The sequence below is a fragment of the Macaca fascicularis genome, chromosome 16 (assembly GCF_037993035.2).
Source record: "Macaca fascicularis isolate 582-1 chromosome 16, T2T-MFA8v1.1".
Lineage (NCBI taxonomy): Eukaryota > Metazoa > Chordata > Mammalia > Primates > Cercopithecidae > Macaca > Macaca fascicularis.
This window is the reverse complement of record NC_088390.1, coordinates 76,413,137-76,440,385: the sequence shown is the minus strand read 5'-3', so window position 1 is coordinate 76,440,385 and position 27,249 is coordinate 76,413,137. Positions and strand designations below refer to the sequence as shown.

Here is a 27,249-nt window from a genome sequence, read left to right as displayed (position 1 = left end):
GGCTGCAGTCTTTCCTACCTTTCTAGTTTCCCTTGTAGGGGTGTCCTTGATTTGCATTCTTACAAGGTGGCTTCAAGAACATAAGTTACCAAGTTAGAAGTCCAGATGGAAAGAAGGGTGAGCAGGGAGAGGAACAGGGCATCTGCCAGCCAAGTCAGCTTAAAAGCTTTCATAAAAGCCGCACCCAAAGATTCCTGCTAACATCTCATGTGCCAGAACTATGCCAGTTAACCCTACCCTCCAGCAACCTGCATCGGGACTGGAAATACAGCTGTAATTTTTTTTTTTTTTAACCTGAACACATTGTTTTCCAATTAGGAATTTGTTAAGGAAAAGATGATTGGAGAGTCGATGAAATGGAAATTTAAAATATCCAGCTTACTATGTTATTGTGGGGATTAAATCTATGCGTAAATCACTTGATAATACTCACTAATCTGGTGGCACACGAAAATAATATTTCCTTCCCTCTCCCTAGTCTTAACTCACTTCTCCAGGGCCCTGTTCAGAAACCAGAGCACACAGTGGAGCAATACCTTGATGCTACAATTTGTTTTTTATCTAATTAACTTCACTGAATAATTTCATTTTGGGGGAAAAAGTAGATGGCATAAGAAAAAATACTCACCCAACTTCTCGCTATTGGTAGGGCATTTGAAACTAGAATTACCATTCTACATAGAACCTGCTTGTGATACTTACAGAAACAACCAACTTTTATTTCAGATATACCTGTTCTACAAGCTTTTAAAAAAAAAAACATAAAAATGCTTTACAATGCTGCCTATGTTCTATTTATACGAAGCAGCATTCTTATTTTCGGTGCACTATACCCAATGCTGACCGCGCCAGCAAAGATAACTTATACCACTGAAAATATAGGTATATGTACACACTTTTTGCATTAAGATCTTTATTATTAAGTAACTCACTGGGGTTGTCAAGTATGTTATAAAATTACACAGACAATTAGAGATAAATATCACATAGAAATGCTGATTTTACATTCTCTTCTGAGTACAAGCATTTGATTATAGAGGCTCAGAGCACAACAAAATGTATTTCATGGGACATTGATGCCCCATTCTGATATTGAAAGGCAAACATTAGCAGTAGCGGACTCAACAAAGCAAAGCAAGGTGACATGAAACTAGATGTAGGTCAAAGGTAAAACAAGCTAAAAAATTTTTAAGTGTTTTTGTCTATTGTCATGGTGGCTGTTTTCTTTTTTTTTTTTTTTAATTTATTTATTATTATTATACTTTAAGTTGTAGGGTACATGTGCATAACGTGCAGGTTTGTTACATATGTATACTTGTGCCATGTTGCTGTGCTGCACCCATCAACTCGTCATTTACATCAGGTATAACTCCCAATGCAATCCCTCCCCCCTCCCCCCTCCCCATGATAGGCCCCGGTGTGTGATGTTCCCCTTCCTGAGTCCGAGTGATCTCATTGTTCAGTTCCCACCTATGAGTGAGAACATGCGGTGTTTGGTTTTCTGTTCTTGTGATAGTTTGCTAAGAATGATGGATTCCAGCTGCATCCAAGTCCCTACAAAGGACACAAACTCATCCTTTTTGATGGCTGCATAGTATTCCATGGTGTATATGTGCCACATTTTCTTAATCCAATCTGTCACTGATGGACATTTGGGTTGATTCCAAGTCTTTGCTATTGTGAATAGTGCTGCAATAAACATACGTGTGCATGTGTCTTTATAGCAGCATAATTTATAATCCTTTGGGTATATACCCAGTAATGGGATGGCTGGGTCATATGGTACATCTAGTTCTAGATCCTTGAGGAATCGCCATACTGTTTTCCATAATGGTTGAACTAGTTTACAATCCCACCAACAGTGTAAAAGTGTTCCTATTTCTCCACATCCTCTCCAGCACCTGTTGTTTCCTGACTTTTTAATGATTGCCATTCTAACTGGATCCTTTCCTTACTCCTTATACGAAAATTAATTCAAGATGGATTAGAGACTTAAATGTTAGACCTAATACCATAAAAATCCTAGAGGAAAACCTAGGTAGTACCATTCAGGACATAGGCATGGGCAAAGATTTCATGTCTAAAACACCAAAAGCAACGGCAGCAAAAGCCAAAATTGACAAATGGGATCTCATTAAACTAAAGAGCTTCTGCACAGCAAAAGACACTACTATCAGAGTGAACAGGCAACCTACAGAATGGGAGAAAATTTTTGCAATCTACTCATCTGACAAAGGGCTAATATCCAGAACCTACAAAGAACTCAAACAAATTTACAAGAAAAAAACAAACAACCCCATCAAAAAGTGGGCAAAGGATATGAACAGACATTTCTCAAAAGAAGACATTCATACAGCCAACAGACACATGAAAAAATGCTCATCATCACTGGCCATCAGAGAAATGCAAATCAAAACCACAATGAGATACCATCTCACACCAGTTTTTTTTTTTTTTTTTTGAGACGGAGTCTTCACTCTGTCGCCCAGGCTGGAGTGCCGTGGCACCATCTCGGCTCACTGCAAGCTCCGCCTCCCAGGTTCTGGCCATTCTCCTGCCTCAGCCTCCGAGTAGCTGGGACTAGAGGCGCCCGCCACCGCGCCCGGCTAATTTTTTGTATTTTAGTAGAGACGGGGTTTCACCGTGTTAGCCAGGATGGTCTCGATCTCCTGACCTCGTGATCCGCCCGCCTCGGCCTCCCAAAGTGCAGGGATTACAGGCGTGAGCCACCGCGCCCGGCTATGGTGGCTGTTTTCTACTTACAAGATTGCAGTACTCTAATTTAGCCAAGTAATTGCTGCTGTACAATCCAAATCTACAGTGTGCATAATTTTTTAAATGGAGTGTGCATTCCTCAAGCAGGACTAAAAATCATCTTACTTGGGTCTCTAATATTAAGCTTCAGAACAGTTTTGCAACTTTTGACCTGAACAAATCTCTTATGCATAAAACAACAGGAATAAAAGATTGCACATGTGCATTTAAAAAGTAACTTTATTACTCCCAGGCAAAAAAAAAAAAAAAAAAAAAAAAAAAACAACCACGAGGGAAAAGGAAGGAGAAAGGGAAGGATGGGGGAAGAGGGAAGAAAGGAAAGAAAAACAAAAAAAGAAAAAAAAAGAAAAGAAACAGAAAGGCACTCTATCTACCTATACCTATATATTTTACTTTTATTTATAATCTTGGACTATGTAATTTGGTTCATTCACTTGTGTGTTTTAATTTAAATTGAGAGAGAGAGAAAGAAAGATTTTCCAGAAAAAGCAAAAACTGGGTGTGTGTGTCTGTGTGTGTGTATTTAAATGAAATAAATAATAAAAACTGTGCCACATACTTACTGCCAATGCAGCAACAATGTAAAACAGACACAAAACACAAAGAATTCTGAATGTACCTAATATTTCTTTGATTTATAAAGTTTAAAGTGACTCTTTACTCATAGGCCAGTTGGTGTGTGCTTAAAGTAATCATGATTAACATCTTTTAACATGAAAGTAGAGTATACAACTTTATCTCATGTTATAAAATTTAAGAAATTTCATTGTACTCAGATTATCCACTTACTGTGCATTAAAATCACTATAATTGAATTCTATCTCACAAAATCCTTCATTTAAATGGCTGTTCCAAGTTCAATAAAAGAGTTTCTTGCAATCCACAACTTGAGTCATTTGTGTCTTGTACGGTAACCAAGATTAGAAGCATACATAACTGCTTCTGGGCACAAATAAGTATCTCTTTCCCCACCCTCCCCCCAAAAAGGTTCTATCCTTTATGTAGCAGCCAAAGTTGCAATCTTTCGGCACTAGCAAGCTAGCAACAGTTTCTCTCCAAGGGTCTGAGGATGTTTCTCGCTGCTAACCATCCCCTCACCTCATCTATATGATCCTGTCCTTTGGTCACGTCCTGGAGGAAGGTGGGACATGAACATAGAACCTCCCCTTCTCAGAGAACCTAGCAAGGTTATGGTTGCCTTATTTCTGGTCTCCGTTTGTTGGAGTCAAGCAGAGACTTTAAGAGAGAAATGCTGCTCTAAATACTGTTAACTTTTCTTCTGCCTCATCGGTTAGAGAAAAAATCGCTTCTAGCTCTCATTGATCACTACCTGGGCAAGTGGCAGTGGAACTGGTGGCGTGGACAGTTTCTTACAGCCACTAGCTATGCTCGCTGAAACGAAGACCGTCCAAGTGGCAAACCAAGTGACTTGAACTGGTGAGCTGATTTCACAGTTACATTTCTCAACATTACAGCTTACTGAATGCATCTTTTGCATATCTTGGTTAGATATCATACTTTTTATAGCAAATCTTCATTGTATTATCAATGTTGACATATTTAAAAATGTATTATTTATGCTGTCTTACTTGTCTTTTCATTTTTATTTATTCTAGCCTCCTTCCTGCCTTCATATCCCCATATTTGAATACTACACCTCCAACTGAAGATACAAGTATATAAGATAATAAAAAAGATACATTTTAATCAATTAGGCTTCTTAATAGCATTCTTAATACAAAATTGGCTAACAAGAAAAATTTTAATAATCGAGAACTATGGAATTTTTAGATTATCTTTTACCAAGTTTAACTTACTCTACTTACCCAGCATCATCACAAAACATAGCTATAACACTTTCAAAAAAGCCATGTTTACAACGACTTGCCTACGGTGATTGGCTGGAAGATAAAATGATTTAGTGGTAGCCCTCATAATCACAATTTAGGACTACATTTGGGATTCTACAGAGATTCTGTTTAAAGTCAGGAGAGCTTTCTGATAAGGTGTTTCCCTATACTCATGTGCGGCAGAAGTGGTGGTTTCCTCAGGATTTTCACAGCTGCTGACAATGGCAACGGCACTAAATGACCTTCGTCTCGCCTTGGTGTCTGATGTGCAGGATCCTCGAACTGGCGGTGCCTTTTCTATGTGGAGCTGCTGGTCTTTCCAGTCCAATTGCTTGGCACTGCAAAAGGGGGCATATACTTCCACACTTCCTTCAAACTGTAAGCAGTTCACTTTGTAATACTTCCTCTTAACTTCCAAGACATCATTAAACCTATGGCCCCAGAGAATTTCTCGGGGAACATAGGAGCTTCTAGATTGGTGGGATGTTCCAGTGGAATCACCAGTATAGATAAATGTCACCAAAATCTCAAAGTTATCTTTGGCTACTGCTTTGCGGTCAAGGGCATACAGAGGACTCTCGTGGTCAATTTCATGGACAATAGTTACTGGGGTGACCAGGATGATTTGGTCATTGACTAATTTGAGGTCTTTAAATGCCATTGTCATCCTCCCTTCACTGTCTTCTGTGTAGCGGAGAAGTTGGGCTCTAACTGTTCCTTCTACCACGTGGTTTGGCCGAAAATCACCAATGCGCCACATGAGGCAAAGCTTCCCATCTCTCATGCCTATAAGTGCAAAATAGCTGAAACGAATGGTTTGGGCTCTCTTTCGAGCAGTTGCCATTTTGGCCAAGGCAGCTCCAATGATAAAGGTATTTATGATGCAACTTAAGATGGACTGGAGGATCACCATGAGCACGGCCACAGAGCATTCTTCAGTAACACAGCGATAACCATATCCTATGGTGGTTTGGGTCTCAAGGGAGAACAAAAAGGCCCCTGTGAAAGAATGGACGTTGTCAACACAAGGTGTGATGTCTGGATCATTTAATAGATCGCCATGATGAAGGGCTATGAGCCAAAAGACAGAGCCAAATATCAACCATGAGAGGATATAAGATAAAGAAAATATCACAAACATATGGCGCCACTTAGTGTCCACAAGAGTGGTGAAGATGTCAACCACATAGCTTCCCCATTCTCCAAAAATGTGCTTGAAGTAGACATTACAGCTGCCATCTTTGTGAAGCAATCTTCTTCTTGCTCTTCTCTTCTCAGCTATAATGTGCTCTGGTGGGTAGCCTGGGTATTTTGCGTCCACATTGACAATATGATAGCTGCTGCCGTAATAGCTCATTCTTTGCTGTGCCCTTAGGGATCCAGGTGAATTTTGTAGTAGTAAGAATTCTAGATGTGTTGCTATTTCTTGGTTTGGGTTTTCAGTTAGAACCTAAACAACAACAACAACAACAAAAACACACTTTTTAGCTTTTGATGTCCACCTTCATAGAAACTTGCCAAATTTGGAGCAGTGTCATACCATCTAAAATAGCTACTACTTCATCTGAACATCAGCGGCACAGTATTGATTACTCATTTCAGTTTAGAATTCAACCAGTCATTATAGAGGCAAAATATGCAATTAGAGAAAATAACATTTTTATATATGAATAAGGCTCGAGTAAACACTGTGATTATCCCAAATGATGCCTCACTAACTTTTCTGACCTGATATAAAAAAAAAAAATCTGCTTTATTTTTGTGAACTCTTCTTGCATGAGGGTATTTAGAAAACAAAGTAATTGCTAATATGAAAAGGCAAAATACAATTCAGATATGTGTCTAGCAGTCATAAGCTTCCTAACTGTTTAAATCAGGTTTTTCCTTAAAAAAAGGATGCAATAAAGAGTTTCTACTTTCATATCATAACGTAACTTTCAGAATTGTTACTGTTGTAACAGGTAATCCCTCACCTTCAGCACCTGGCGCTTCCTCTCCCTTCCACGGAGGCTTCTTTTCCTTGTGTACTTCCCAGGACAAACAGAACTGACAGGGGCACTACTTCACATTAAACCCGTTTCCCCCTAGCTCCAGCTTTAGTCTTGAAAGAAAAGAAAAAAAATGCATCTTTCTTAACCTCAGTGGAGCTAAAACTACTCCCAGGTAAGCTTTCAGAAAGGTGTAAAATTGCCTCTGCCTTTGTCTCATAACATCCATCCTTTTTTTTTTTTTTTTTTTTTTTTTTTTTTTTTTTTGACACTGGCAGCTCTTCTCTTTCCTTCTGAATAGAGTCCCAAAAATTTGCCAAAGTTGCTAATCTCGTTTCCCTCTTAAAGGGAGCACACTACAACTGAACCCTTCTCTCTGGCTTGTCAATGTTTTCCTGATACTTTCACAGACGTCCTTAGGCAAAATAATTTTTCTCCTTCCAAATTCAGTCTTGAAAAGATCAAGGCAGAACATGCAGCTCTCAACATTTTTATCATCCATGGTATAATAGGTCAATGGATTTCCCAGCTCAAGTCAAAGTGAAATTTAAAACTGCAACATCAAAGTCATCTTGAGTTACTCCTACGCAAAACAAACAAACAAAAAGAAGTATTGTAGCCAATTTTAATAGCTTAGTAACTATTAGAATATGGGTTTTACACAGTCTACCTGTGCTAGATGGGATGAAGGGAGTATAATGGGGAGACTTTAGGGAATCTTGCCTCTCTATTGCATAGAAAATGCAGTATGAATAAATACTATTCCTGACATAAAGACCCCTTGGAACGAACCAGGGAAATTCATCACTAAATACGTGTTCAGCACCTTCTCTGCTGCAAAAGGACAGAAAGAGTTAACTTCCCTCCAGTGAAAAAGAATCAATTTTCTTTTCCTCCAGGGATCAGGCCCACTTTACAATAAACTCTTTGTTTAATGCATCACTTACAAGGATGGACTCCGCTTAAAGCCAGAAACTCCTGTAAGGCATGTATGGGTTTCTCTCTGTCCTCTACCTGCCTATCGGCCACTTCACTCTGCCATCATCCAGATCAATTTTGATCTGTTACATCCTCTCCTTTCTCAGCACTTCAACCAGGTTCAGGGGGAACCAATTGTATAATTCCCGGATGTGACATAGAGCTGCGAAAATGCTTACTGGATGGTTCAATGTAAAATATTTCCACAAATTTTGTCCACAATAACAACCATGCTTTGGAGGTTTCCATCTGTCTGACTTGTCATTGAACAATATTTTACAAACAGAAGAAGCTGATGTATGGTTCTCAGTGTCCACTCTCTCAACTGGTTATAGGAGGCATGAAAATGGGATGAAGTATAATCAAAGGCCCATATGATTTCAAATTAAAAAGCAGATACGGAGATAGAATTATTTTCTTGTTAAATGTGTCCAACCTAGTTCCTTCAAGCGAACTACACACATGGTGGGAGTCTGAGAGTTAGAAAACACCGTTTCATAAATCAAGAGCTACTGTGTGACTCTGCTCTTTTCTGCTGCCAAATAAATAAATAAATAAATAAATAAATAAATAAATAAGGTTTTATTTGAAATGGCATTCAGTTGGCATCATTTTGAATTCCAGGGGTACCAGCAACTGTTATAAACAAGCCTCTTTCAAAACACCTTCCAAAGTGAATGAATTTTCAATTAATACAAGTTACAAGTGAACAAATTTGAGGGTGTGGAAAATGTACCCTTGAATAATGTAACAATTTGAGAGATACAAGTTACAACTGAAAATTTGGCCCCAAACTCACCGTGTTTCCTGATGTGGTTTCATTATTGTGATCATTAACTTCAACTTAGCCAAAGACAAGCATTCAGATTCTGTTTAGGGCTATACACTTATCCTTTTCTTGAATCTCCAACTATATAAATAACGCATTTTTAAAAAGACAGTTGTCTTTAGGCCAAATGATCATATGTAACCAAATAAATCATATATAATCTGAGCCATTTCTCAGCCTACCCAATGAGCAAAGAAGTCTATGGAGGCCTTTTTGTCACACTGACTAGACGAAATAGTTATTAGTCTCCTATTTAGTACTTCGTGTTAATTTGAGCTTTTTTCCAGCTGTTTACCATTAAATAATAGAGGCTAGCACTTGTTCATTGACTAGAATTTTATATTTACCGTTTGTATTTCTTAGGATTAAAACTCACCCTTAAAAGTGCTTCGATGCTTTTGTAATTTTCTTGTTGCCATCAATTCCACCATGAGAAAGCATCTGCAATGTTCCTACTTTTGTAATTTTTTGCATGCTGCTCCCTAGACACCGATGGTGGCTATTGAAAGACTTTCCCTTGGGCCTGGAAGCTGCCAGGTGGGTGGTGAGTAACTCCTCCCTTCTCAGGCCCAGTCCCAAGGCTCAAGACCACTTGCACCAGCAGCCTGCGTCAGCAAGATAGCAGAAACAGGAAGAGAGGAGCAGGAAGACACGTACCTCCTGAAGACCCAGAGGCCATCCTGGGACCGCATAGCAGTTACATCAGGCTAAGACACTTCCTGTTTACAGGAGACTATATAAACCCCTGCCCCTACTCATTTGGTGCTGACGCCATTTTAGGCCTCAGCCCGTCTGCGCCCAGGCGCTCATTAAAACAGCGTGTGGCTCCACAACGCCATGTGGTGTTTGTTGGGGCACTCTTGGGGTTTGAACTGATACAACAGCCTTGCAGCTATTTCATTGGTTTAAAGGTTTTTGTTTTTTTTTTTTTAAATTGCAAATGAAAATTACTATCATTACAAAGCCGTAGAATATGAAGTTCAAAAGAAAACGCTGAATCAGGTAAGGTCTCTTCTGCCATATAATAATGACAAAGGTAGTAAAAGCACAGCCATCTCTTTGCCTAGAAATGACTTAGAATTCTTTTATAGATGAGGCTAGAGAAGAGGCAGTGCCCTCAGGATGGTGAAGCGTTTCCTCAGAATGCCATCAACGTTTATTAAATGCGCACAGACACTGAGGAAAGCAGCCAGAGACTCCCTGATTTACTTCATCCCCCGGGGAGGACTGAGAGAGGGGAAGGTAGAAGGGACAGTAACCCCAACCCTGATAACCACTTTTCTCATGTCTTACTCATTGTCTTAAGCTCAGATACAGAAACATTTCTTAAGCTACTGTGACTAGCAGGATCTGCTTTTAGGCCTCATCTTTCTAAATCTTTGTATGTATTTAAGGAGAAACTTTTAATAATTTAGCACATTTCAAATAAGCTATACACAGCAAGGAACATTCTCAACATCACATGCACATCCTGCTTATTTGTCCCTGTTTCCAGTACACAAAAGCCTCTCAATTAGACTCATCAATTTTGAAACAATTCCTCTGCCATTTTGCCACCTCCTCTCAAAGTCAGCAACTTACCAGGTGAACTCCTCTTGTAGATTGCTCTTCAAAGGTCAGCTCATACCGAGGGTACAACACAGTGGTTAAGACACTGGTGATAAAACTGGATCTTTCCTGTAGCATCTACTTAACATAATACATTAATATGAATTGTGTGCTTTGTATACTTTGAGATGCACCACAAAAAAGGTCCAAAATTTCTTCAAAAAATCCAGTTCTGAATGTCTGTGGTCTTTGAGGTAACAAGTGTCTTCTTTACCATGTAAAGGACCTGAGGTAGCTAACACATGAAGTCCTCAGTATTCAAGTTACTTTCCTGACAGCTATAAGATGAGATAAGTTTTGGTGGAAATTTGAGAGCTGATGGGGTGGAGAGTAGAAGAGATGGCCTAATTCTGTATGCAGGTCATTGCCTTTGAAGACAGGCTAAGGTGGAGCTCTGAGGGAGGGGGAGGAGACAGGGGAGGATGGGACCCAGGGTAGGTGAAGAGTAGGCCAGTAGAGGAAGGTGCAGTTGGATGGTACATTTGGGTGCTGAGAAGCAAAGAGAGAGAGAGGTATTAAGAGTTAGGACAATGCCGGGCCAAATTAGGCTATGTGGCTATTTTGCTCAAAACCTGTTTTACAACTTTTTGCCTTTGCCCTAGAATTATGCAGGAGCCTGAGGCCTGGAATCCTCCTAAGACATTCAGACCCGCTTAAGTGGAGCTCTTCAGTTGGCCGCTGAACTCTTGCTTTACCCAGAACCTACTAGATAACTGTCCATGTTTCTCCAAATACTCCCTGACTCTCTAACGTAAGTTTCTCCTTTGGTGACAAGTCAGTGGCATTCTCAGGTTTCCTTCTCATCCCCAGAGCAAGTTGTCCTACACCTTTTCTTCCCTTTCTCTTCTCTTCTCCCTCTCAACTCTAACCTCTAACCCTAATCCACCATTTTGGTGAATGTGGATTTTACCCCTCTCCTGATATAACTCTACAGTTTCTCCTCCTGAATCAGTTTAAGAAAACCTTGTGCCAGTTTGCTATAGAAAGGGGTTATAATATGTTATGAGCAAACAACTAACTGAAAGCTGGAGCTGGGAAGAAATCCAGTGTGACAGCATCACTAGTAACATCTGGAGATCCTGTTTCTAGCCCGGTTTTTCCTTAAGTAGTATCTACATCCTGATTATAAATCGTACCTCTCCCCAAATGTTGCTCTGTTTTATAAAGAAGTAGAAGAAATGTGGAATCTGGGATTACGTTTCTCCATAGTTCTGGATCTCAAGATTGCACCAAAACAATATAAATTGTAATTTTAAGTTATCTAGTTTAGAAATCAAATTCCCATAATATTAGTTTGGTGCAAAACTTAAAACCACGATTTATTTTGCACCAATCTAATGAATAGTCTAAAATAAAATGGTTTTCGGTATTGCAGAGAGGGCCTGAATTAGGAGGCAGACCCCAGTTCCAGGTCTGCCCTCAACTTCCTGAGCATCTTACAGAAATAATTTCTCTGAGCCTCATGGTACTTATTCATGAAATAAGGTTATGATACCTATGTCACCACATTACTGTGAAGTTTGAATGAGATAATGAATGGGAAGCCACCTTTTAATGGGTCAGACGCACAGGAGTCATTCAATAATTATTGCTTGAATCTGAGCCCCGTTGTCAAAGGCATTCAAACCAGGGGGACTCCATCTTGGAATAGGAGCTGGGTAAAATGAAGCTGAGACCTACTGTGTTGCATCCCCAGGAGGTTAGGCATTCTTAGTCAACAGGATATTTACAGTTAAAAGAATAAGGTAATCATGTTTACTGAACAGACCTACGACCTAACAGACCCAGGAAATGTCCTGATGTCCTGATATCTTAAGAACAAAAGCATTCTTAAACTAAGAATCAGTTTCACTTTAAAGATAATAATATAGATTCTTGCAGAATACTGTAGTTACACAAAAATTAAGAATCCTTTATCAAAAGCTCTTGTAGTAAATCACATCTCCCCCATGATTTTTTTCCTTTGTTATATATATAAAAGCACTGCACCCAAGGTGGGCATGTTCCTCCATCTGGTTTTTTGAATGCTCTGCTCTGTCTATACAGGACCTATTCTTTATTCTTTCATTCCTCTGTTTTCTATTTTTCTTTGAGACGGAGTCTTGCTCTGTCTCCAGGCTGGAGTGCAGTGGCGTGATCTCGGCTCACTGCAACCTCCACCTCCCGGGTTCAAGTGATTCTCCTGCCTCAGCCTCCCGAGTAGCTGCGACTACAGGTGTGCACCACCACGCCCAGCTAATTTTTTTTTCGTATTTTTAGTACAGACGGGGTTTCACCATGTTGGCCAGGATGGTCTTGATCTCTTGACCTAGTGATCCACCCTCCTTGGCCTCCCAAAGTGCTGGGATTACAGGCGTGAGCCACGACACCCAGCCCATTCCTTTGTTTTCTTAATAACTTTTTTTCACTTTACTCTGTGGCCCCGAATTCTTTCTCGCGCAAGATCCAAGAACCCTCACTTGGGGTCTGGATCAGGACCCTTTTCCAGTAACACCATGAGAGCTGAGTTTCATCCTCTGTAGAATATCAGAACACTTGCTTTCACTCTCTCAAAGGGTGCTCCACTGGCAGAACACTGGCAGAGAGCATGTGGTTCCCAGTATATATTTCTATCTAAGCTCAGAAATGGTATCACTGTTTCTTACCACAAAGCAACCTGGGCCACTTTTCTGTCCTTCCACTAGTTCGTCAAAGCCCCAGGGACAAGGAGACTTTTATTTCTTTCCTCTCTTTTTTTCTTTTTTGAGATGGAGTCTTGCTCTGTCGCCCAGGCACAGTGGCGCGATCTCGGCTCACTGCAAGCCCTGCCTCTGAGGTTCACGCCATTCTCCTGCCTCATCCTCCCAAGTAGCTGGAACTACAGGCACCCGCTACCACGCCCAGCTAATTTTTTTTTCTTTTTTAGTAGAGACGGGGTTTCACGATGTTAGCCATGATGGTCTCTATCTCCTGACCTCATGATCCGCCCTCCTTGGCCTCCCAGAGTGCTGGGATTACAGGCATGAGCCTCTGTGCCCGGCCTTTTTTTTGAAACAGGGTCTTGCTCTGTCACCCAAGTTGGAGTGCAGTGGTGTGATCAGAGCTCACTGCAGCCTCAATCTCATGGGCTCAAGCCATCTTCCCACCTCAGCCTCCCAAGTAAGTAGCTGGGACTGTAGATGTGTGCACTATGCCTGGCTAATTTTTAATTTATTTTTAGAGACAGGGTCCCGCTGTGTTGCCCAGGCTGGTCTTAAACTCCTGACCTCAGGAGTTTAAGGCAGGCCTCCAGCCTCAGCCTCCCAAAGTGTTGGATTACAGATGTGAGCCACTGTGCCCAGCCAACTTTCCTTTCTTTTTACAACCATCAGTACATGGGAGATCCACTGCTCCTTGTCAACACACATATCTGAACAGACACACACACATACACAAACACACACCCATCTATCCAACTCAGTTTAAAAATTGTATTACTATTTACTCCTTTGCTCTGTATTACTTTAGGAACGAGCCTAAAGGAGATAGGACTGACAAGATTGGCAAAGTTGACAGGTTAAAGAAATCCACAAGGTGTTTATCATGCTTATTCTTTGTCTTAAATTGTGTGTACATGTTTTACTAAGACGGTTCTGAAACTTTCTCTTATTCTTATCTTGAAAATCACCCTGCCCATCCCTGTCTTGGGTGGATGTTAGCCCAAGTTGCTTAGATTTTTTTACCTTGAGCTGGATCTGGGTTGGCAAGGAAGTCAGATAACATGGGATCTGATGTTCCTTTAAAAGACCACAGCTCAGTCTCTTTTCGTTGTATAAGGAAAGCACTTCCCCCAACAGCCTCTACATTCCCCATGGGAGTATTTGCTACTAATTATTTTCATTCTTGTTTTCTTTTCATTCATTTTTTAAAAAAACTCGAGTTCCTACTATGTTCCATCCACTTTTAGGCACTGGAAAACAGAATTGCAGCATCTTGGAGTTTACGTTGGAGAAGCGGGTATCAATAAACATGAAAGCAATACAAAGGAAAAATTTCCGATAGTAATGACTATCATGGAGGACACAAAATAAAGTGCTACTATGGAGAAGGGCCTGGAGCAAGGAGGGAGGTTATTATTGAACCGGGCCATCGGAGAAGGTTTCGTCCAGGGCCTGACATTCAAGTTCAGAGTGAGCTCTTCATTCCTAGCCTTAGGTTAAAATGCTCTCAGCTCAGACCTTGCTCCCTATCTTGTTTTGTTTGTTTGAGGTACAGCCACTATCTGGTTGTTAAGGCTCTCACTATTTATAGGTATAATTTGGCTGCAGCCTCCCTCTTTCTAATCTAACTTTAAGACCTGGTTCTCATAAGAAGTTATCATTACAGGAACGCATCTGCATTTTATCATTGAATGCAGGCTTTCCAGATCTCTCACCTGGCTTCACCTGGTTTACATAACAGCCTTTCAGCTCATTTATTGCCTCTTTCATCCAGAGTGATCATTTCTGAACCTGAAATGTAAGTATCTCTCCTCCTGCTACCATGGATACAGTCCAAGCTCCAGAATGTGGTCTAACAGCAGAGTAGTCAAAGGGCAGGAATATGAAGATCAAAGACTTGGATTCTCATTTTTCTTTTTTTTTTTGCCACATCTTAGCTGCATGGAATCACCATCTGTAAGCCTCATTGTATTTATTTAAATCAAGTGGACAATAGTCGATTTATCTCAAAATTTTTTTTGAGGATTAAATGACATAAAATGAAAGCGCATAATAGCTAACACCTGGGAAGCCGTCTTTTATTTACAGTCATCCTTATCCCTTAACGTTAATAAATCTCTCTCCTGTGATAGCTTATCACACAGGCCTTATCTAGTCTGGGAGAGATGCATATCCAGGCTATAATCTGAAAGAGGAAGAGGAATTAACTCCATAAGAAGAGGAAGCAAAAATGTTTTCCAGGCAGAGAAAACAGTATCTGCAAAGGCTCCATGACTCAAAGGTGCACAGGACATGCTTTCCAAAGACCTGAATGTGGGCATGGCTTGAAATGGGGGAGAACTGAGGCTAAATAGAGCCAGAGTATCAAATACCTCATAGGTAAAGATTTGGGTCTTTCTGCCAAGTACAGTGAAAGCTATCGAAGTATTTGAACCAAGGGCATTGCATGGTAACTTCTGCATTTGAAAAAAATCATGCTGGCTGTCCACTGGAAAATCAGTTGGGGAAATTTAAGAGCAGAAGGAGGGAGGTAAACCAGAAAGCTATTTCAACAATGAGCTAAGAGATGATCATGACTGAGATTAGGATGAGGCCAGGGAAGATATCAGAAGCCACCTCTCACACGGTGCTTTCTCACCCTTCATGTGCAGAAGGGCCACGTGACCTAGGAGTGGCCAAGCAGAACTTCACAAACTAGGCTGAATCTTGAGGAAATGACACAAGAGTTGCTGACTCCTATTATTTAAGGAATGGCAGGCAGTCAAGAGGCCAGTGGTGAAAGAGAGAGGCAAGTCACAGCTCCCTAAGAGGCAGTCTCTGAGACAAGATTTTTATTTTGCCTTGCCTCTTGTTTCTGCCCAAATCGGATTCTATCTTCTTATATTTGATGCTATAAGCTAAACTGTTATCTTTTCAATAATATTTTCTTCTGCTGGTGTTAACCAAGGATAATTTTTGTTGCTTGAAAAATAACAACAACAAAAATCAGTTAAAATTTAACTACATGTACCTTTTGAAAAAGTATCCTGGCTGGGCGTGGTGGCTCACACCTGTCATCCCAGCACTTTGGGAGGCCAAGGTGGGTGGATCATCTGAGGTCAGGAGTATGAGACCAACCTGGCCAACATGGTGAAACCCTGTCTCTACTAAAAAAAATACAAAAATTAGCCAGACATGGTGGCGGATGCCTGTAGTCCCAGCTGCTTGGGAGGCTGAGGCAGGAGAATGGCGTGAGCCTGGGAGGCGGAGTTTGCAGTGAGACGAGATCATGCCACTGCACTCCAGCCTGGGCGACAGAGCGAGACTCCGTCACCAAAAAAAAAAAAAAAAAAGTATTCTATATGCAAGCATATGGTCTCATGACTCTCCCTTAAATCATCATGCCAACTACCAGCAAGCCCTTTAGTTCACTTCTAAGTAGATATTAAATCTACTCAATTCTCCCTGTTGTCGAAACCACTATGTCTTCAGTGGGCTACAGCAACAGTTTCCTAAGAGGTCTCCTATTTTTGCCCTTCCTACACTTCAATCTATTTTCTATTCTTTTCTTTTGAGACAGTCTGCCCAGGCTGGAGTGCAGTGGCATAATCTTGGCTCACTGCAACCTCTGCCTAACAGATTCAAGGAATTCTCATATCTCAGCCTCCTGAGTAGCTGGGACAACAGGCACGTGCCACCAAACTCAGTTAATTTTTTTGTATTTTTTTTTTTTCAGTAGAGAAATGTCTAAGCAGCACAATGTTCACTAGGGGTTTCACTGTGTTGGCCAAACTGGTCTTGAACTCGTGGCCTCAAGTGATCTACCGGCCTCAGCCTCCCAAAATGCTGGGATTACAGGTGTGACCCATTACACCCAGACCTCTTTTAAAACAAAGTCAAAACATGTCACTCTTTGCTTAAAACTCTCCAGTTTCATTCCATTGCAATTAATTTGCATAATCTGTATGGTAAGCAGATTGATACATCTAAAATCTGGCCACCTCTTTAAAGTACTTCCTACTACTCTTCTCACCGTTCTGTGATAGGTAGAGATCTTCACTGTATCTTCTGCTTTCACTAACAAACACAGGGGTCAGAAAACTGCAGCCTGAGCGCCAAATCTGAGTATTGAGTTGTTTCTGTAAATGAAGTTTCATTGGAATACAGCCAGACCATTGTTTAAGGTCTCTGGCTACATATTGTTCCTGAAAATGTTCAGGAAATGGCACCCCAAAATATGCCACTTTGGTAGCTGATTACATTAAACTGGGGTTTCTGTGGGACAACAGATACAGGCAGTCTTTCTCTGGGATCCCCTTATCTGCCTAGGGACAGATCCTCCAAAAAGAACTTCTCAATTGTCATTGATACCCCTGCCATTCCCCAGTTTTATCAACCAGGATTCACTCATATCCAGAAGGGGTAACTGGAAGTTCATGCCACACCCAGACAAACTTTGTCACAGACTGTCACCTCTTCTTCTATGGACCCCATCATCTTTCCCCCAAATCATTTATACCCCCCAACTTGTCTGCATCCCCACTCTCTTCTCTCTTATAAAGAGGGTATAATAAGCTTTTAAGTCTAACTGGTTTCTTGAGTATTCACTTTTCTTTCCTAGAAAAGAAAATGCACTGGATAAATGCATATACACTTTCTCCTGTTAATCTATGATATAGTTCGGATATCTGTCGCTGCCCAAATCTCATGAATCTCATGTTGAATTGTAATCCCTAACACTGAAGGTGGGATGCCATGGGGTGGGGTGCTTTGGATCATGCAGACAGATCTCTCTTGGCTTGGTGCTGTCTTCATGACAGTGAGTGAGTTCTTGCAAAGTCTGGTGATATAAAAGTGTGTGGCATCTCTCTTCTCTCCAGACACTTCTCTCTCTCTCACTTGCTTCTGCTTTCACCATGTGGAGTGCTTGCTCTCCCTTCACCTTCCTCCATGATTGTAAACTTTCTGAGGCAACCGCAGAAGCAGATGCGGGCACTGTGCTTACTGTCCAGTCTGCATAACTGTGAGCCAATTAAACCTCTTTTCTTTATAAATTACGCAGTCTCAGGTATTTATAGCAATGCAAGAACAGCCTAATATAGAAAATTGGTACTGAGAGTGGGGCATTGCTACAAAGACACCTGAAAATGTGAAAGCAGCTTTGAAACTGAGTGACAGGCAGAGGTTGCAAGAGTTTGGAGGACTCAGAAGGCGGAAAGATGAGGGAAAGTTTGGAATTGCTTAGTGTTATATGGTTGTGACTAAAATGCCAATGGTGATATGGAAAATGAAGTCCAGGCTGACAAGGTCTCAGATGGAAATGAGGAACTTACTGGGAACTGGAGCAAAGGTGACTCATGCATGTTATGCCTTAGCAAAGAACTTGGCTGCATTGTGCCTCTACCCTAGGGATCTGTGGAAGTGTGAACTTTATAGCGATAATTTAGGTATCTGGTAGAAGAACTTTCTAAGCAGTAAATTGTTCAAGATGCAGCATGGCTGCTTCTAACTGCCTATTTTCAGATGCAAGAGCAAAGAAATGACCTAAATTTGGAACTTATATTTAAAAGGGAAGCAGAGTGTAAAAGTTTGGAAAATTTGCAGCCTGGCCACATGGCAGAAAAGAAAAGACTTTCTGGAGAGACAAATTCAAGCAGGCTGTGGAGCAACCACTTGCTAGAGATATGTGCATAACTAAAAGGGAGCCAAGTGCTAATATCCAACGCAATGGGAAAAAGTCCTCAAAGGAATTTTAGAAATCTTCTAGAAAACCCCTCCCATCACAGGCCTAAAGGACTAGGAGAAAATAATAGTTTTGTGGGCTGGGCCTAGGGCCCTGCTGCTTTGTGCAGACTTGGAATACTGCTGCCTGCATCCAGGTCACTCCAGCTCCAGCCTTAGCTCAAAGGTCCCCAGATACAGCTTGCTTGAGTTGCTGCTTCAGAGAGTGCAAGTCATAAGTCTTGGTGGCTTCTATGTAGTGTTAAGCCTGCAGGTTCACAGAATGCAAGAGTTATGAGGCTTGGTAACCTCTCACTTGATTTCAGAGGATGTATGGGAAAGCTTGGGTGTCCAGACAGAAGCCTGCTGCAGGGGTGGAGCCTCCACAGAGAACCTGTACTAGGGAAGTGCAGAGGGGAAACATGGGTTGGAGCCCCCACACACAGTCCCCACTGCGGCACTGCCTAGTGGAGATGTGAGAAAGGGTCACCATCCTCCAGACACCGGAAGAGTAGATCCACCAGCAACCTCCACCTTGCGCATGGAAAAGCTACATGCATTCAACAACCTGTGACGGTAGTCTCAGGAACTAAACCCTGCAAAGCCACAGACGTGGAGCTGCCCAAGGCCTTGTGAATCTACCCCTTGCACCAGTGTGCTCTGGATGTGGGCCATGGAGTCAAAGGAGATTATTTTGGAGCATTAAGATTTTATGACTGCCCTGCTAAGTTTTAAATTTGTGTGGGGCCTGTAGAGCCTTTATTTTGACTAATTTATTCCTTTTGGAATGGGAATGTTTATCCAATGCCTGTTTGTACAAGGCCCCTATTGTGTCTTGGAAGTAACTAACTTGTTTTTGATTTTACAGGGTCATAGGTGGAAGGGATTTGCCTCATCTCAAATAAGACTGTAAACTTTTGAGTTAATACTAGAATAAGTTAAGACTTTTGGGAATTTTGGGGAAGGAATGATTGTATTTTGCAATGGGAGAAGGAAATAAAATTTGGGGTGGGCTAGGACAGAAGTATATAGTTTGGATATTTGTCCCCACCCAAATCTCATGTTGAAATGTAGGGGGGACCTGGTGGGAGGTGTTTTGATCATGGGGTAGAATCTCCCATGGTGTAGTGCTGTTTTTACAATAGTGAGTTTTCATGAGATCTGATCATTTAAAAGTCGTGGCACGTCTGTCCTCCACACTCTCTCTCACTTGCTCCTGCTTTCACCATGTGATATGCCTGCTCCCCCTTCACTTTCCATCATTTTGTAAGCTTCCTGAAGCCTCCCCAGAAGCAGGTGCTGGCATTATGCTTCCTGTAGAACCTGCAGAACTGTGACCCAATTAAACCTCTTTTCTTTTTTTTCAGCATGCATTTGTTTATGTATTTTAATTTTTTTCTTTTTTAAAATTATACATTAAGTTCTGGGATACATGTACAGAAGAACATGGAGGTTTGTTATGTAGGTATATACGTGTCATGGTGGTTTGCTGCACCCATGAAACCGTTATCTACATTAGGTATTTCTCCTAGTGCTAAACCTCCTCTAGCCTAGCCCCCAACCCCCGACAGGCCCTGGTGTGTGATGTTCTCCTCCCTGTGTCCATGTGTTCTCATTGTTTTCTTTAAAACAGGTTTAAATTACCTAGGTTTTAAATTACCCAGTCTCAGATATTTATAGCAATGTATGAATGGACTGATACAATCTGCCTCTTGTCAGCTTATTTTGCAGACTCAAGTTCTGAACAGTCATAAGTTCTACTGAATTTACTGAACTTGAGGCTAGAGGGAAAGTCTTTCCTCTGCTACATCACACAAACTTACAAAGTTGAGTAGCTGCATCAGAGGCCATGTGGTCCACAAAGCCTAAAATATTTACTACCTTAAATATTTTCCTAGTTTATTTGAGTCTTTGCAGAAGAGTTTGCCATATCCTGCTCTAAAGCCCAAGGATGTTACTGCCACTGATTAACTTTTTTGTTGATTAGATTGTTCTGTGAAATAAGTTGTAAACTCCACGAGGGCCATGCTTGTCTATTTACCACTAAATCCCTAACAGCTAAAGCAATATGTGATGTATAGGCACTTACTAATTATATTTTGAAGAAATAAATGAATAAATAATTGAATAATACAAAGATGATATTTATCCTCAAGGAAATTTCACCCCTCATAAGGTAATTAGTACTCCTAAAACTACAAAAACATCAGTGCTGACAGTTCTCCAAACACCAATTGTCAATTCCTCCCATTTATCCTACGTGTTCCCTGTTGCAGATACCAGCTCATAAACAGAAAACACAAAAGTTATACTATTTGTTTTCACTTATCATCTTCCTCAGGACCGATGATAGATCTCAGTAAGAAATTTTATATTATTATTATTTTTTCAACTTTTAGATTTGGGGGTACATGTGGAAGTTTGTTATTCAGGTATATTGCGTGATGCTGAGGTTTGGTGTATGAATGATCCTTTCACCCAGGTACTAAGTATAGTGCCCAAGTTAGTTTTCCAAACCTTGAAGCCCTCCCCATTCTCCCCTCTAACAGTTCTCTGTGTCTGTTGTTGCCATGTTTATGTTCATGAGTATCCAATTTTTAGCTTCGACTAAGTGGAAGTGAGAACATGCAGTATTTGGTTTTCTGCTCCTGTGTTAATTCACTTAGGATAATGGCCTTCAACTGCATAAATGTTGCTGCAAAGGACATGATTTTGTTCTTTTTTATGGCTGTGTAGTATTCCATAGCGTATATTGACCACATTTTCTTTATCCAGTCCACCATTGATGGGCCCTTAGGTTGATTCTATGTCTTTGCTATTGTGAATGGTGCCTTTATCAACATGAGTGCATGAAACTTTTGGTGAATGATTTGTTTTCTTTTGAATATATACCCAGTAATAGGATTGCTGGATTCTGTTTTAGGTTACTTGAGAAATCTCCAAACTGCTTTCCACAGTGGCTGAACTAATTTACATTCCCACCAGCAGTGTGTAAGCATTCCCTTTTCTCTGCAGCCTCACTAACATCTGTTGTTTTTAAACTCATTAATAATGGCTGTTCTCACGGGTGTGAGATGGCATCTCATTGTGGTTTAGGTTTGCATTTCTCTGATGTTTAGTGATAGTGAGGATTTTTTCATGTTTGTTGACTGCTTGTATGTCTTCTTTTGAAAAGTGTCTGTTCATGTAAAAGCATTTAATTAAATTTGTTAAGTCTATAATTGAATTACTAGAAATGTGACTCCCCTAATAATGCATGTTGTCATATTGTCACTTTAAAGATGTATTCAAATGTATACTTTTAAACTATTTCTGGAGGTAAGCTAGCTCTGTGTGACAGTAGTCTATGAATCTGGTACACCCTCCAATGCAGCAATTCCTTTCTCAGCATTTTTTTCTAAAGAAATTATTATGGATGAATACAAAGACATGACTACATTGGAGGGCTATTTGTAGTGACAAAATCTGGATGTGAATTAGCTGTGTTATAAATGAGAGGCTGATTTCATAGGTAACAGTACAATCATATGATTACTCTATAGATAGCCATTAAAAGTAATGGAGTAGAAGAATGACAGGAAAAAAATGTGGGCTTTTTAAATGAAAATAAAAACAGGGCTACAAAAAATCTCATACAATAGAGTTTTTAAGTTTAAATATATTTTAAAATGGAGAAAAAACAATGATATACAACAAAATGTTAATTTTGATGTGATTTTTTTCTTCTTCTGTTCACATATTTTCTAAAATTTAACAGTAAACATGCATGGATTTTGCTGAAAGAAAAACAGGTATTTTCAGTTCATACTTCAAAAAATATTAATTCTGAGGCTTTGTAAAGGGGAAACAAATCAATAGCAATCTAAAAGCATTTATTGACTGTTTTAAAGGCAGCTATAAATAGCCCAGCGAGGCAGACAGTCATACAGACATTTAAAGTCAGACATTGATGCTGTAATTTTTGCTGGAACAATTTACAGAAACAAATATAGTGACATTTAATTCATCTAAGTAAAACCAGATCTCATTTAAAACAAGGAGGTGGGGGGAAGAGGGAGTCAGATCACATTTGGCCACTGGAGACCAATTGGGGAAATCATGAAAACAGTGGATAACACATTGGGGATGAAGCAGAGTTAGCATTAAATGAGCATCAAATGCATTTCCCCTTTTTGGTGCCTCCTTTTGTCTCTTTCCCATTCCAAACCATATTAAACTGTTAATACCTTTATTTCTTGGCTTGTATAACAATGTCTTTTTTAAGAATCTTTCTTTTATCTTAGTATTTTCAATGACTTTGGAAAGAAAGTGTTAAAAATTGTGCTGTTTTGCAACTTTCCTACTTTAAGATCTGTATTGCTAGATGTACAAAACTCAAGTAAATGGTCCTTCAAATGACTGAGTTCTGAGGAGGGCAATTATGTATTCATGATGCAGGTTTGCCTAAATAGCTGACCCTAGCTAGATATTCATAACCTCAAACTACATATTCATAACCTCCAACACCTCATGTAGATATCCCTACAAGCAGTATAGTATAGCGGTGTTTTTTAAAGCGTAGTCAACTATTTGCTTTCAAATTCTAGGGGAGCATCTTAACACTTGTAGATTCTCGATTTTCACCCCAATCCTGATTTGGTTGGTCCTTTATTGATTCTTATGTGTTTTCGAGATTGAGACCTTAAGTTTCAAAAATTGAGACCTAGATTCTGATACATAAGAATTTGAGTTTAAATACCTGCTTGATTGCTAGTAAGAAGTAAGACTGTGCATTTTTGCACCAACTAATCAACCTCTTTGAGCCTCTGTTTGCCCATCTGAAAATGCAGATCAGTGGATTGCTATGAGGATGAAAAGAAGCTGTGCTTCCAAACCTCCTTTCATACTAGGTAGTATTGTTTAGTTTTTAATCACAGTGCGTGTAGCTATGACTACAGTCTTAGCCAAACCAAATAACGAATGGAAAGTGGAATTATCTTATGCAGATTAATATCATCGTTCAAGTGTAGATCCAAATGGGGAAGAGAGTTAACTGGCATTTTTCCACCACCATTAATTATGAGATTGGCAATTTCCCAGATTTGTTTCAGAATTCTGTTTAGCATCTAATTGCCTTGACCTTCAGGGAGACATGACAGAACTGCCCAGAAGAACTACAAGTATTGCTAAGAATAGAAGTCATTTTGTACTAGTTACCTGCGTTGTGTTTTTCGACAGAATGACAACACTCTCCATGGTGTTTCTAAATGCCAGGTTACCTATGACTAATCTTGAATGGCTCCCATATAGTTTTGTATGGGAGCTGCTTTGGTTGAACCTAACTGTTCATTTCAAAACAAATGTAATTTATGGAAGGCATATGTGTCATGACTTTTGACCTTCTCAAAATTTGGTATTTATGGTATGCCAACAGAAATCCAACTCCTATCTCTCTGTTGCTCTTTTCGCATTTGTGAGAACTGGCCTGCAGACTGTCCTCTTTGGCAATTTACAGGGAGTCTATTTATTAGTCTATTCAATCTGCTGGGAATCACTGAACTCACAGATGTGATTTACTCGTAGACCAGAAACTCCCTGGATAGTGTCTACAATTTCTTTGACCTTTAAGTGATTGAGTTTCTGTTTTAAGCTGTTGCAATGAAAACTCAGGACATCTTTATTGGAAAGGAAAATAAAGTAAGTGTTATTGGCTGATGGCTCAATTCCCATTTTCCCTGTGGATATAGATAAATTAAGAAGGCCTTAATATACGAGACAAAAGATCTTCCTAGGAAGATCCAGATGGATAGTGTCTTGAGACAATACCTTAAGCTATATGTTGCTTGTCACGTGAGATTAACTTTCTATTAGTGTGTGCCTTCTCAAGGCCTCTTAGCAGGGAAGCATTACCACTTACTACAGATAATAGAAGATTTAGAGAGCTGATAGCAGTTAGTGTATTTGATAGAATCTTGAATTTCCATGTATTTTTTTTTTAATACTTTCTCTTCCAATCACATTTTTTATTTCCATGATAGTGCTAGAGAAGAATGAATCATCCTGTCCTGATTTGGAAGGTTGGAATTTTATTATCTATGAATGCCTATACACACAGCAGCAACCCAAGTTAGTAATATTTTCCTTAAAAAGAGAAGAAAAGACAGCTCTTTGAGAATATAGTCTTCTATGGTGGAATAATATCAAAGTGAGAAAGATGCTGCTAGATCCAAAAGAAAGGTGACTAGCATTAAGACTTTTCCCAGCATTTAAGGAACAAAGATGCTTTCCTGGTATTTGACTTGGGTGGTTAATTCTTGATTTTCTAGGCAAATGAAGGAAGTTGGTGCCATAGATAAGCCATAAAAGGAAAGTAGTGATAAATCAATTTGCATTTGACTTGGAATAAATTATATGCTTTGAAAAGAATGCCCCATTAAAACTGAATTTTTGTTCCCTTGAAATAAAGCTATCAGATGAGAAAGATGTAACCAAGGAGAACATTCTGGGTTGTTGAGCAGAAGGAAGTATAGGAATTTTAATTTTAATTCCTTGGGCTCATTCTTCCAGCAGATAATCTGCCTAAGAAAATTTGAGTGGTGCTTGCCTTGAACAAATAGGTTTCCTGCATCCACAACGTAATTATTTCTTAGCCAAGAACGTGTATGGTATAGCTACATAGAGAAAGATTTCCAATATGTATTTAAAAATCAGTAATTTTCAAAAAACTAGCCAGGCGAGGTGGTGGGCACCTGTAGTCCCAGCTACTCGGGAGGCTGAGGCAGGAGAATGGCATAAACCCTGGAGATGGAGCTTGCAGTGAGCTGAAATCCGGCCACTGCACTCCAGCCTGGGCAACAGAGTGAGACTCCATCTCAAACAAAACAAAACAAAACAAAACAAAACAAAAATCAGTGCTTTTAGATACTTTTAGATACTGATTTAATTAAATATTATTTAAAACAATTTTAACTGTAGACCACATGGCCTTGTTTTATTTGAGGTTGATGAGAGAAGGGGACAGGGATGAGATGAATATTTTCTCTGATAATAAAATTACCTTTTGCTTCAACTTAACCAAAATGCCATTTGTACTCATAAATGATAGATAATATTTATGAAAAGATCATTCAGCTGATGGGTTTGGGAGTACTGCAGAACTTTCAAACACAACTGGAAGGATTATACTATAAACCAACACTATTTTTTTTTCATTCATAGAGTTCAAGACAGGAGAAAGAAATACTGGTGCTTTAGCTGAGAATTATAAACATCATTGGCATTTAAACTCCCAAATCTCATGTAATTTTTCCCTGGAAACATAGACTGGATGCCCTCATTAAAAAAAAAATTAGAAACCTGTCCTCAAAGACAGATTGTCAATAACTTGTGAATGTGCCCCTGCCAGCTCCCTTATCCAGAAACATTTATGAGAGAAGACATAATAGGCTGAAGGAATATTTGTCCTGTTATTCATATTTGGCTAAATGTCACTAAAACTTTGTGAAAACCAAAAGAAGTGCAAGGCCCTGCCCATCAACCCCTAGCCCTCCAGGATTCACACTTGGTTCTTGGGTGGTCCCAGGGGCACCTGGGTGTGGCAAGACACCGTCTACGCTGTGCCATCAAGCAAAGCAGGTATCCACGCCCTCTCCTGAGCAGGACCACTCTGATATCTATTTTTCTTATTTGAATCAAAAAATGTTCTTTATATGAAAGCAACACATTGGGATTGGTGACCGTATTAGTTTTCACGCCGCTGATAAAGACATACCTGAGACTGGGTAATTTGTATACAGAAAAAGAGGTTTAACGGGTTCACAGTTCCACATGGCTCTGGGGAGGACTCACAATCATGGCATTTCTTACTTGGCAGCAGCAGGAGAGAGAATGAGAGCCAAGCAAAAAAGGGTTTCCCCTTATAAAACCATCAGATCTTGTGAGACTTATTCACTACCATGAGAACAGTATGGGGGAAACTGCCCCCATGATTCAATTATCTCCCATCTGGTCCCTCCCACACACATGGGAATTATGGGAGCTGCAACTGAAGATGAGATTTGGGTGGGGACACAGCCAAACCATATCAGTGACCTTGCCTGTCTGTGGACATATGTACCCTGTTCCTTTCCCCAAAAAGATTTTACTACCAGTTTAATAGAACAACACTAATCAAAATCTCAGCTATCCAAGCAGTAATGGTCAGGAAGTCTAATAGTACAACCAAGCGTTCAGTGTGGTACAACTTTGAAGGTCCAGCCCGCAGGCAATCTATGATGCTAATCAAGGTTTTTCTGCGTGCTCCCAGCTTCTGCTTTTAGTGACACCTTCCCCTTAGCCCAGCTCCATCTCCTCTTTTTTGGGCTCAGTGCTGCGTCACTCTCCGATAATCCTAATAGCCATCTTGAAAAGCAGGTTGTATTATATCTTTTGTGTTTTGCAATTTAACAAGCTAAGTCTTACGGAAACGAAGCCGTTGACTAAATGCCATTGAGTTGGAAAGCATAAAAACTAGCATTGCAGCCCAGGTCTCTATAACTAGTGTGAGTGGTGCATAATGGCTAATGTCACACTCGGGCCCTCAGGTGTGCATATCTTTTGCATACACAGCTTGAACCATGTTTTCTAGAATTAAGGAGATTATATCCTATTCCCTGCAACTCCAGACACCATGGTTGCAGTAAACTATTTTAGCATCTGAGGTCATCTTTAATTTTTCCTGAGATACATCTACTCACTCTCCTTACTATATCAGCCCTTGATATACACACTGGGGGACACAAATACAAGTAGCAAGCAACTGTAACAGACCTCCACCAGATCAAACCATTAAGAATCTAAAACATCAGCAAGGAAAGAGGTCAAAG

The 27,249-nt window shown here is 40.1% G+C and overlaps 1 protein-coding gene across 17 annotated transcripts in view; it reads right to left on the bottom strand.

Annotated features, from left to right (window-relative positions):
- Nucleotides 1-896: 896 nt before the first annotated feature.
- KCNJ16 (potassium inwardly rectifying channel subfamily J member 16) overlaps nt 897-27,249 on the bottom strand; it is a 173,366-nt gene continuing 147,013 nt past the window's right edge. For 16 of the 17 annotated variants that reach the window (XM_074020267.1, XM_074020269.1, XM_045374487.3 and 13 more), the window contains one exon: nt 897-6,075. In XM_074020267.1, the coding sequence (XP_073876368.1) occupies nt 4,726-5,982 (1,257 nt within the window). In that variant the 5' untranslated portion in view covers nt 5,983-6,075 and the 3' untranslated portion in view covers nt 897-4,725. Of the gene's footprint in view, nt 6,076-6,598; nt 6,696-27,249 lie in introns of those variants that run through there. The other variant, XM_065531924.2, reaches the window with a different exon arrangement.